The following is a 12,695-nucleotide window of genomic DNA, read 5'->3' on the forward strand; positions in this document are numbered from 1 at the left end:
ACGTTCAGTGACTTTATTCTACACGATACCTGAGGGTGGGACATGTTTATTATAATTGTACAAAATATAATAACAGAATCAATCTTTATCAAATTAACAAATTTGTAAAGATTCATTCATTTTACACTGTTCATGCATATATAAATAGTTATAAAAATGTATTAATATAAAATGAGTAGTGTAAATGTAGATAAAAGTTGATGTAATCAATTGTGAGAATCGTTTCAAAGCTGATGAGATTTATATAAACAAGATATTCGCACAATCGTGTTACATTAATTACAATCAGAATTGCAATACATCGTTAAAAAATTTAATGAAGCGTAAAAGTGTCTGATAAAGATTGAACTGCTTATCACAAATTGTACAAATGATTTTTTTTCTTATATATTTATACAATAACGAGGATTATGTACAATTGATGTGATGCTAATTTCATCCAAATATCATTTTAAATACAGTAAGCACATAACTATTGTATAATACAAAAGTATCTATTGTTCATCCAACGAGACAAGTTTGTTGGACAAACTATGTATACTAAAACAATTACACAGAATTGTTATTTTGTAACAAACATCAATACGAAATAACTATTTCAACTTATCTTTGTACAATTCTTTACAATAACATCATTAAAAAAACACGTTACCCATACATTGTCATTTGTCCTTTCTTCATTACCTATAAATTTAATACAAAAGTATCTATTGTTCATCCAACGAGACAAGTTTGTTGGACAAACTATGTATACTAAAACAATTACACAGAATTGTTATTTTGTAACAAACATCAATACGAAATAACTATTTCAACTTATCTTTGTACAATTCTTTACAATAACATCATTAAAAAAACACGTTACCCATACATTGTCATTTGTCCTTTCTTCATTACCTATAAATTTATAACTTTTTTTTTATCAAAATTAAAATTTCATTAAAAATACTCTATCTAAAAAGTAAGAAAGATTTCTTCCTTGTATCAATTAAAATACATCAAATCAGTTATTAAATGTAATAGCACAGTTTTCATTGTTGACGCCAGTCATTAGAAGTATCGTCAATCCTTTTTCATATACTAAAAAATTTTAATTACGTGTTGTTAACAATAAATCGCAAAATAACATTAAAACGTACATTACTGGATGCGTTAATTTTCTGCATTTCGCAAAAAATGGCAATGATGGAAGGATTATAAATTGCAGTCTTCCAGGAAAGGCCACTTGAACAGCATGAAAATCATCCTCTTAATTCAATTTTCCCTTTTATTGTTCGGCTAAATTTTGTAAGACGTTACGAATGTATATTTCCGTCTGCATTACAATTATGGAAACGAGTTTATACAATATTTGATATATACTTCTGATGCATGTTTTCGAAAGTAAAAAATTTTCCTTATTTAATTCTAAAATGCCACATTATCGTTATTCGTTACATATTTACAAAATGTTCTTATAAAGAGTCAACATTAATAACGTGAGTTCTTTAAAAAAAATTGTTATAAAGAACATTGTTTTCCTTCTTTATCAATTCAAACAAAGTACATTTTGCTTTGCAAATCACCGGCTCTAAAATGAACCATGAAATTTATCTTCGTGAGGAAGAGTAAAATGTGAGGAAAGTAAAAATTCTAGATCCATTATAATCAACTATTCACAATTCTAAGAAATAGGAGCAATGTCTCTCTTCGCTCTTGGCACAGCCACGCGAGTAATTTGTTTAATAATAAATTAAATTACTAGCATTAAGAATAGATTCATCAATAACGTGATGATGTAATTTACATTTTAAGAATACTAGCAATAATGATCATGATACTTCTGTTTTATAACTAAAAACAATTCATTCAATGCAATTGTAATGCAACATAAGAAACGCTATGTATAGTCTTCTTTTAAGACCATTCAAGTTATTTGGATAATTTGCTGATTACTCTGATCAAGGCACCGTTTTCATCTTTTAGCCTCTGGTTTTCGCATTTCAATTGGTCCATCACCTAGAAAAGAAGAATGTAAAACCACCTTATGTAAGTCTATCGTAACTTTCACAAAACGAGAATAAATAAAAAAAACAACGAAAAATACAAAGGCAATGCCATTGTAGAATGGTTCAAATGAATGCTCACAAAATTAAGAAAATAGAAAAAGAAGGAAGGGCAAGGATGCAAGCAAGAGTATTAAAGGCAGCTAGATTTAAAAATTAAAAAAGTACAAAACAGGTGCATTAGAACCAAACAGTAATGTAATATAATATGTAGCAAGCAGATATCATTTTTAAGCTACACATTCAACAAAAGGACTATTATAAATGTATGATAAATTGAGATATGTAAATAATAGTCGGTTAAGACCTTTTCTTCACTTTGTGAAGTAATATTTCCAATACTCTGATTTGTTATCTCTTCTCAACATTACTTTAATATTAATAAGAACTAAAAGCAGAAAATATAAAATAAAAACAAACAGTGATTGTATGTAAAGTAATTTCATGTGTATACCTTCACATTTTTACTTGTTCTGTACATTCGTCGACAATGGATATTATTTTATTTTTATGAATTATTATTTATAATTATTGATTTCTCTCATGCACCTTACAAGATGTATAAAATTACTATCAGATGAACAGTGATACGAATGATATACTGGGCATTAAAATACGAAACAGTGCATAGGGCAATAATAGGCACTGAACATGCTTTCTTAGGGAAAAGTGTAAATTGTATATATATTATTTAATGTGTATACTTTTTAGAAGATTAATAATTGTAATGAAATTTATTAATTAGATCTTGATAGTTTTATTCTCAATGGAATTAATATTAATGTGAAATATTCTTACAAATAAAATAAAGGACAGACTGCGTTTTCTTTATTTATATAAGAGATGAAAATCTAATGATATAGAGAAACCAATCAAACTACATTTCACGAAATTGTCAATGCCATTAGTATGATAGAAGAAAACATAGTTTCAGTACATTAACAAAACAAAGACACTTGATGTAAGCTTTAAGTTTTCGTATGAGAAGCTGTTACAGATTTAAAATGAAATTATTTTTATGATCACGTGTACGCGCGGTACACTTTTCAGAAGCTGTATTTTAAATATAAAGTCAGTGAGCGACATCGTTTCAAAGTTTTAATATTGCGATTAAGACGTCAAAGTCGTAAGTAATTAATCAATTAATTAATGTTGTACGTGAAGTACGATGTACACTGTTAACGCAGATGCTGTCATTATGTCCTTTACCTATTTAGTAGTATTGGTGAGTTTGGATACGACGCGGGTAAGTGCCCGATTTTCGGCTTTCAATCTCTCATTTTCAGCTTTGAGTTTTTGTAATTGCTGTAAACAGTGAAACGATTAGCCCGAAATTCGCTTGCTTTCGTGAAAACCCCGCCAGACAATACTATATGTATTCTAACATTTATTATAATAATATAATATGATTTTTAAATTATTTACCAGAAATAATAAACAATGTAAACCACACAGAGTACAAATCAAAAAGAAGTACCAAGTGCCAATTGAAAATCATTATACTGCATACATAATAAGCATGATTACTTAATAAAAAAAAAATACTTAAAATAAAAGCACCAAAAATGGCAAATAAATAAAAAAGCAATGCATTAAAAGCTGCTTGTACTTTTCGGTTTTTTCTCTGAAATTAACCACACTAGAAATGCTGGCACCTTCCACCGTATTTAGTCATAACAATCAAAACATATTTTTAAAAAATTATGACGTGCATTCTAACTAAAAATATGTAACAAGGATTTTGTTGTAGAGTAATGATAATAATTAAAAGCAAGGTGTTTCAAGTAACCGTTCAATTGAAATATGATTTTCTTAGTTACCTATATCATAACACTTTCAAAATGTAATTTTCTATAAAGAACAGAAATGAAGAAAAAATGAAAAAGACAATTTATCAAATTCTCACCTTCAATTCTTCTTCCATTTCCGAAAGTTTCCTTTCCATTGCTCTCCTTTCCCTTTTTTCAGCTTCTGAGAGGACTGTTTTATTTTGGGCACTTTGTGCTTTGTCCAACAAATTTCTGGCTTCCTTTAATTGTTCGTCGGATCGCCTTAACTTCTCTTTAAGTCTTTCATTTTCGGCCTGAGATTCTTCGTATAATTTTTTATAGTCTAGTTCGCCGTTCTCGGAAGTTGTAGATTTTGTTCTAACCAACATAGGAGGTGCTTCCGATGATATCGATGATATGGATCCTAGCCTGTTGGATCTTCCAGAGCGATCGTTCCCACTCTAAAGGACAAGATTAAAAAGTAATTACACAAAAATATACGAACAATGAATTACACGGAAAATATGCTTTTGCAAAAGTCATCCTTGAAGTAACATTTTCAGTTCTTTAACATATAAAATGTTAGTTTCCTTACAATGTATCCTTCAGAACTGGCTAAGCTTTGCAAACTAGAACTTCTGGATCCTATACCATCCGATTTTCGTCTTGTTTTGTTAAAACTTTCAGTTCTTTGTACTTTTGGATGATTACGGCTTACATTAAGATTTAAATATTTATAACTCGTTGATGGTTGTAAACGCAAGGAATTAATATTTGTCGGCAACGTGATACTTCCATATCCTGATGAAGTTCCACCATACGTTGTGTATGGATTCTGATAATTCAAATTACTTGTGGAATTCGAGTAAGCAGTTTTCCTAAACGGGTCGGTGCTTTTCGTAGTCTTAGTTAAAAAGTTTGGCAATCCTATCGGATTCCCATTAATACCTAACAGACCTGAATAGCTATTTTGATTCAAGGGAAATAAACCAGTCATACTCCGCGATCTGTTTCCGAAAATTGAACTCCCGTTTGCCGATGCCTGTGCTCTCAATCCTGCGGCTGTCGTTGGCTTTCCTTGAGATCTTTTTCTATAAGATGACATTGTTTACAAAACTGATGAAATCGTTCTAAAATTATAATCCCTTTGAACTATTTTCCTCTCAAAATAATAGAAGCCCTTTGGAGATCACTTTCGACAGAGATGAATAATTGAAATATTGTATATGCCTTTGTTACACTGTTTCACGGATTTAAAACGATCTAGCCTTAATGACAGCAAGTATTTGACTGACGTAGACTGGGAGGAGGAACTTAAGACATCAGCCAGTTTACTCTAAAGCATCAGTTTGGTATGCTATTTATAGAACACACGAATAAACCTACACTGACATTAAAGTCGTATGTTTTGGAATAAATATATTTGACGCTTCACACTTAGAACATTTTACATGTTGACTAAATATTATGAAATATGTATAAAATTAATTCATAAATTGCGCCAATCCCAATTAGCACAAAAAGTTTTGTTATCAAGAATATTTTTTTCTAGAATAAAAACATACTTTTATGTACATATAAAATGCACCTCTGTGCGACAACTATTACCTAAAATATATGGGAAACTGTTTATACACTGAAATATTATAATTATCAATTATAATATGGATTATGCCCATCAAAATGTATTACATAATGTATATTATACAAAGTTAAATGTACGGAGTTTCTCCTCTTTACGTATACATTCTTTAATACCGTGCAAACAATAAATGAATTCCTTCTCATGCGTTTTAAATGTCAAAGAGTCACATCGTTCCAAATGTCGATAGAATATTTTTAGGCGGTGCCAGACCTATGTTCATGATTAATTTTTGTTACTTTTGTCTCTGACCTCTCTATTTCAAGTCAACCCGCAGATGTTATTACACATGCTCAGTCATTTGAACATATAGCTTTTATAAATTATTATAAAATGAAGTACTTATTGAACAAGAGAGTTAACGTAAAACAGATCATGCATAATCCTACAGAGTAATACATTTAAAATAAATATCCAATTTTAAATGCAGAGTATAGAATATTCTAAATGCAAAATCCACAAATCAATAGGATTGATTTTATCTGCGCGTTTGATTTTAATACGTGGCCAGATGGGATATAGGTGAATAAGAAATGGAATCCTATTTTTAACGAAGCATGCACGAATAGAGGTTAATCTTCCCAGAGACTAACTAAAAATAACACAAAGTTTTTGTGCTTCACGAAACCGAGCTCGTATTGTAAAACTCATGCATATAATACAATGATTTCATTAATGCAAACGTGAAAGTAATATAAATGTATATTTGCCAGTAATCTTTACTAATGCACTTAAATTCAATAATTATGTCAAATAAAGACTTCTTTTAGAAGTACGAAAGAATTTCATAATTTAATTAAACAATGATTATATTCGAAGAGCAAAAGTAAAGTGGTTGTAGATATTATTTGTAATTCTGAGATAATAAATCAAAATTAAACTACTTGCCTCGTGGTTGATTTTGGACTCCTCGCAATCACCGCCACCAGTTAAGTCTTCTTTCTCGGGATCAATTTCCTGCAACGTTATTGTACATATGAAACAATTAATAAATAATAGATCAGATATATCAGATAAAATGACTCAATCAAAGGCATGGTAGCGACTCGAAACAAGTTAGAATCGGCTTTAATAAACTGATAAACTCTTTCAATAACGTTTGATACTAACATCCATATCAACGTGAACAACACCGGTTGACCGTCTCTTAGGTCTCCGTCTCCTTTGTATAACAGCTTGAGTAGCTTGCGCATTCCTGCTATCATTCTCCTTATCTTGTTCTGAATCATATCAACAGACAAAATAAAAATGTATATTTATGTACTCGAATATGTCCACTGTTATGTAGAATGTACTGAAAATGATTGCAAGTGCAAAAATAAGTCGAAAACGTAGAATCGAAAATATTTCATACATGCTTCGTTCTCGAGAAAATCAGTTGTTCGAACCAGTGTTCTGAATCTTCATGTGTTTTCAAACGCGACAACAATAGATATTTGTAAATAGAAACAGAGTTTGTAATACGTAGGGACAACATACATACAATAAACTTATCATTCCTCAAGTGCGAGGATACTTGATGGAACGCGAAAATCCTTTTTTTCCGGAACGAAACCTCGTACATATAGAGAACCAATATTTCATATTTTTTACTACGATTGTCGTTACACTTTTTATATATATGTATACATACCTTTATCTTCAGGCTGTTTTAAGGGCCGTCTAAGGGGTAATGTTACCGTTGTTTCTGCGCTACTTGTTGCAATAGTTTCAACTGGAGCTGATGATGGTCGTGGCATAGTAGTGCCCGAGGAAGGTCTTCTCATATAGGCTGTAGTTGTATCCGGATTAGAAAGGCTAGTAGCTCTGTTGTTAGCGTCTTCTAACTGGAACTGAATAATAAAATATTGCTCAATATTATTTCGCTAAATTATTATTATTATAATATTACGTTAAAAATGATTCAGTAATTAAAAACAGTGATGTATCGTACAAACCTTACTTCCGTTGTCCACTTTCAACCTCCAAGAAGGTCGTCTTTCAGGTAAATTAAGCTCTTCAGGTTTACTTGCCGTAACAGTAGTAGGAGTTGCTGTTGTTATTGTAGCTGTAATCGAGGCTGTAGTGTTGCTGGTAGTGGTTGCAGACTGGGTTGTTAAAAAAGAATTAATAAACAATTGTAAAGCTCACATTGGTATTAGGAAGTTCAGTGTATTATAAGTATTGGAGATATGCAAACTGAAATACGTGTATAGAATTATTATTTAGATGTTCTGGCTACACTCCTGGTTATAAATGACTGCAGTATTATTTGAACAAGTAAGCGCATTATAAAGAGATTCACCTGTGTAGAGGATACTGTAGTGGGAGTTTCGCTGTTTTGCTGCTTCTTCTTCACTAGTTGTTCCGCGCTCTTGATCTCGTCTAATGTCACGCCTTGAGTTGAACGCCGAGTTTCCCTTACCCTCTTCGCATGTGCTTTTCTTTGCGTTTCACTTTCTTCATCACGAACAGGAGGAACGAAGGATCTGGACAATGTTTATACATATTATGCTACCAACGTACACTAAAATTTTATGTTTGTTTCGAAGTTTCTTTTTGTGAAAATTAATAAAACCTTAAAAAAAGCATTAAACATCATGATAAACATAATTTACAAGCAGCACTTACAAGTATCACATAAAACAATTATGTCTTTGTCTCAACATAAAACAACTATGTTGTTGTATCAACTTGGTATCGGTCACAACCATATATAAATATTACTGATGTAACTGTAATATTTATGGAACAGAAGTATATTTGATTGTCTAACAAATATATTTGTATCACGCAGATAATACATGGTAATTCCATGCATTTTGAGTCTTGATATATTTGTTTCAATACCAGGAAATTTGTTGATGTTGGTTTACAAAAGAATGTATGTATATTGTAAATTGTTTAACTGTTTAAAGTGGCTGAGAAAATTAACTCATGTACTTCAGTGGCAGTGTTTCTTTTAATCTAAACATATTATTTCTTATTAGCAAAGACGAGGCAGTGGTTATTGGGACAAGTAATATCTCAGGATATAAGTGTATGCAACTGAAATAAATAATCACACTGCAAAGCAAATTTGCATGCCACTGCCAATAACTTAATGTTGTGTGTACATGTGAATATTGATAAAAGAAAATATGCACAATCACACATGTTTCAAGAGAATCTTCTCAGGTCAAGCATTAAGTACCCACTTGAAGAAATTCTTGAAGATATTTCCTGGACTTAGCTTGCTCCCTCCTGGTGTAGTAGGAGTTCCAGGAACTGCTACTGAATTGTTTGCAGTTGTACCTTCCACTGGTTGAACACTACTCAGCCACATTAACATTGCACGATGCAAATATGAACATATGAACTTCAATCTTAAATATTTTTCTATGTATAACATTTTACGCATATATGCGTACTCGTACACTTCATAGTGATATACTTTAAAGACCCTACATTTGCCTGCATTTCTCAGACAAATTCATATTAAATTCGCTTGCTAATTGATTCAATGAAAAAATAATAGAAACGTAACGTTCCATTACTTTCTCATAAACACGATCAAAATTAATTCTGTTCTTAATAGTTACCTGCGAATTTGATTAGTTGGAATAGGACTTGTTGTTGTAGTTGTTGTTGTTGTGGCAGTTGTAGTAGTAGTAGCTGTAGTAGTTGGCAGTGTACTAGACACTATTGTTTTAGATGTAGATGTTGGTGAAAGTGTATTGCTTCCTTGTGGCAGTCTTGAGAGTTCCAAGTTTAATTTTGCTTCTTTTCTTCTAAAGTTAAAACAACATAATTGTTATATCATAAAAAAAATACAAAAAGATTGGATTTCAATCATGCACCTTTTATGAAATCATTCAGATTATAAAAAGTACACAATATTCTAATGTATAGAAAAATTGATTAAATAACACTTAAGCCAAGCAAAAGCAAAGAATGGGGAAAGCTTGCTTTGTACATTAACAATTGAAGTATGAACATAAAGTATGTAATCAGAAAATCAATAGGAAAGTTCTAACACAATACCAGAACCAAAGAATCATCAAATTATATTGTACATATATTAAAAGCATTAATATATATATATATCATGCGCACCTGTGGGTTTCGCGTAAAGATGCAGAGCGGGTCGTAGTATTGGTGTGAGTAGGAGGAGCTGCGTTGCAGCAATGGAGAGTAGGGCAGGAAAACGGCTTGACGCGAGCTCGTAATGCCAAGTACTGCTCATAAAACCTGCATAACATGCATTATGCCATGCATACAACTACACTAATTTTCTATACACGTAAAGCTTAGAAGCTACAGCGTTGAATTTTCGACAAACAAAAAAATTTTAAATGCTCTTAAAAATTGAAAAACACACATGTAAATATGCAGGATCATAAATAATTGCGGTATAAAAGATGTAGTTGTGTTAACGAAATTCATGTGACATAAGAGATTGAAAGAGAATAATGTTGCGAATAATGTACATTAATCTTCTTGACTCACTTTTCATCTGTTTCGAAACTATGCGTCCTCGTTAATACAACATCAGATTCTGTGTTAAGTTTATTCGGCATGGTTGGGGATTTAATATTTTTATCCTTTTCCTCAAGTCCTATGTGCATATAAAATATAAAGTAGTACTGGTTTACAGTTAACAGTTAATTATATTAGTTAAGACGCTTTTGCTTAAGACTTACTTGTAGATAAAGTATTCGTTGCTTCTGTATTTTGTATCCTATTCCTGAAAGAACCAGAACGCCGCCAAGATGGTATAACACCTTCTTCGTTATCAGTCTGTTGTTTTGGAGGCATTATTGGTGCCTGGAAAACCAAAAGATTGCAAGTATTTTTTTAAATAATTTAAGAAGTTCGTAATCAGTATAGACAAAAAATTACCTGATTAGGAACTTTAGCATCAATAGGAGACGAAGCATTACGCGAAGATGTTTCTTCTTTATTTGCTCTATTTTTCTTTTCTGCAAAAGTAAAATTAATACAATTTTAGAAAATATTATTTAGTTCTCATAAAGTTTCTTCAGTAAAGGAAGGAATCCATTTACTTTATTCGCATAATAATCAAATTTTTGAAGTACTCGTTATGAGAAGATATAGAGAGAGACAATTGTATCTTACAGCACATGCAACAAAATATAATTTTAAGAATATAAAAACAGTCTTACAGACAAAACTCACCATCATCTGTAAGACATGGAGAGTGGTTTGATTCATTAGACTTATCAGATTGATTGGAGTAAGTGGAGGAATGTGAGTCTGAGCTAGTCTCAGATTCACCTTCACCATCACTCTCTTCCATATCTGTTTCACGTGTTGCTTCTGTCCATGCAGCATTGTTACAAGAAATACAAATTGCTGTTATAAGGTAAGTAAAATAGACTTGCAGATCTGAAGTGTGTAATAACGTTTCGTAAAAAAATTCTAAATCTTTGAGAGGAAAACATACACTTAAGCTTAAAAGAACTTTTTCATAGAAAAGTCAAGAATGGTCGAGAAATATTAGGAATTCATGGTTTCCGTTTTTTTTTAAGTCCACAGAGTGCCCTAATAATGTTACTCTGTTGCATATTTTTTAACAAAATAGTAAATCGTAAACTGTCATGTCAAGTTTTTTTTTGCAAGTGTAGATTATTCAAATTCAAATATTCACCATTTAGTCATACGATTAAGTCATTTCCAAAATGTACAAACGCGGGCATGCAAATCAACAAACCCTCTAAATAAAAACGATAAACAGGAAAGGGAACATACCAACATCGCTATTTGTTCCAGTACTAGAATCTTCTTTATCAGACTGAATTTCTAATTCAACCTTTTTAACTTTATTTGGTGTTTCTTCTTCAAATGTTTCCACAGAATCAAGCGAAGTTATAACATTTTCATTATTTGTCGATACACTGTAATATAGTAATAAATATATTACATTTTCCTAAGAAATTATTAATCATTCGTAACACGTACCGTTTCTTTGGTATAGTAGGCTGTTTTTTGTTAATTATTTGTGGGTGATCCTTCATTAATTGTTGTTGTTTTGTTTTCAGCTCCTCCAAATTAGTTAATATATTTGTGTCAGCAATGTCAAATGCAGTTTGATCCTATCAATGTAAAATTATGAAAAAGGCCTATTTCGGTTATTTATGATACAAAATAATTGTAATCTTACAGCATAATTCTTAATGTCCATATTACAAAAATGTTCCACTAAAAGTTCGCACGCTTCCAATTGTCCCCAATGTGCTGCAGCATGCAAAGGTGTCCAGCCATCGAAATCTTGAGCGTTAACATCACACCTAGCTTGTAGTAATATACTGAAATACAAGTTCTGGCTATAATAAGTAATAATTTCATTTTATCTCCTTTCTTAGATACTCTTTTCTTAATAATTTATTTCAATATAATCTGAAGGTTCTTACTCCATAACATCAACATAGCCTTTAGCAGCAGCAACATGAAGAGCAGTGGCTCCTGACTTTGGATGAATTGAATCCTTGCCTTGTGCTCCAGCTAGCCATGCTCTGGCATCAGTTAACATTGACCTTTCTTCTTCGCTTCTGGCTTGATCACAGTCTATACCTAAGAACCAAATGTAAATTATGAAATATGGATTATAATAATCGACTGGCTGTAACATTATTTTATACAATACAATTCCAAACACAAACCAGCTTTGTTTATATGTTGCCGCAGCATATTTTCCATTTCAACACTTTCTGCAATATCAAGAGCCAATTGACCGTCATAGTTAACTGCTGCCAAATTACATCCCTTTTCTATCAAATATCTATAAAATTGTATTTCTTTGTTTAAACAAATTCTTGAAGTCTACTGTTGTTTTAGAGTTATTCACTCAAAAATGTCAGTATATTCAGCATCAAACTAAATACAACACTAACTTAGCTATAGATATAAAGCCACAAGAAGCAGTTGCATGTAATGGTGTCCATCCTTCATTATCTCCACAATTGATATCAGCTCCCTTTTCCACTAAAAATTCGACCATATCCAGATCATCATTGATACATGCCTATAATTAAAATATTATAATTCCTTTAGTTATAAGATATAATACAAATGGCAAAATAAACCGTAAAAAACATAATATTTATACATTGAGGGAGAAATGCACCTGAATCACAATTTATGGAAATTTTAATAATAAATATGCGAATCATACGTACACCTGTAATATTTTATATGTTTGTATTATTACTAAAAATAGGTATTAATAATTTAGTTCATTTATAAACCTAAGATTGTCTA

General features: G+C 31.3%; 1 protein-coding gene across 8 annotated transcripts in view; it reads right to left on the reverse strand.

The window, feature by feature from the left end:
• Positions 1–365: 365 nt before the first annotated feature.
• The window catches only part of Mbs (Myosin binding subunit), a 15,049-nt gene continuing 2,719 nt past the window's right edge, over positions 366–12,695 (reverse strand). The window contains exons 2-22 of one of the 8 annotated variants that reach the window (XM_026816502.1): positions 12,329–12,459; positions 12,098–12,216; positions 11,849–12,008; positions 11,599–11,743; positions 11,397–11,530; positions 11,187–11,332; positions 10,614–10,754; positions 10,317–10,396; positions 10,118–10,241; positions 9,924–10,032; positions 9,531–9,665; positions 9,017–9,205; positions 8,633–8,746; positions 7,741–7,924; positions 7,394–7,543; positions 7,090–7,288; positions 6,567–6,676; positions 6,345–6,413; positions 3,952–4,275; positions 898–1,998; positions 366–684 (exon numbers count right to left, since the gene is read on the reverse strand). In XM_026816502.1, coding sequence (XP_026672303.1) covers positions 1,912–1,998; positions 3,952–4,275; positions 6,345–6,413; positions 6,567–6,676; positions 7,090–7,288; positions 7,394–7,543; positions 7,741–7,924; positions 8,633–8,746; positions 9,017–9,205; positions 9,531–9,665; positions 9,924–10,032; positions 10,118–10,241; positions 10,317–10,396; positions 10,614–10,754; positions 11,187–11,332; positions 11,397–11,530; positions 11,599–11,743; positions 11,849–12,008; positions 12,098–12,216; positions 12,329–12,459 — 2,850 coding nt within the window. In that variant the 3' untranslated portion in view covers positions 366–684; positions 898–1,911. Of the gene's footprint in view, positions 685–897; positions 1,999–3,254; positions 3,351–3,951; positions 4,276–6,344; positions 6,414–6,566; positions 6,677–7,089; positions 7,289–7,393; positions 7,544–7,740; positions 7,925–8,632; positions 8,747–9,016; positions 9,206–9,530; positions 9,666–9,923; positions 10,033–10,117; positions 10,242–10,316; positions 10,397–10,613; positions 10,755–11,186; positions 11,333–11,396; positions 11,531–11,598; positions 11,744–11,848; positions 12,009–12,097; positions 12,217–12,328; positions 12,460–12,695 lie in introns of those variants that run through there. The other 7 variants (XM_026816501.1, XM_026816506.1, XM_026816505.1 and 4 more) reach the window with 7 other exon arrangements.

Source organism: Ceratina calcarata, unplaced genomic scaffold (assembly GCF_001652005.2).
Source record: "Ceratina calcarata isolate Rehan_Ccalc_2016 unplaced genomic scaffold, ASM165200v1 scaffold525.2, whole genome shotgun sequence".
Classification (NCBI taxonomy): domain Eukaryota; kingdom Metazoa; phylum Arthropoda; class Insecta; order Hymenoptera; family Apidae; genus Ceratina; species Ceratina calcarata.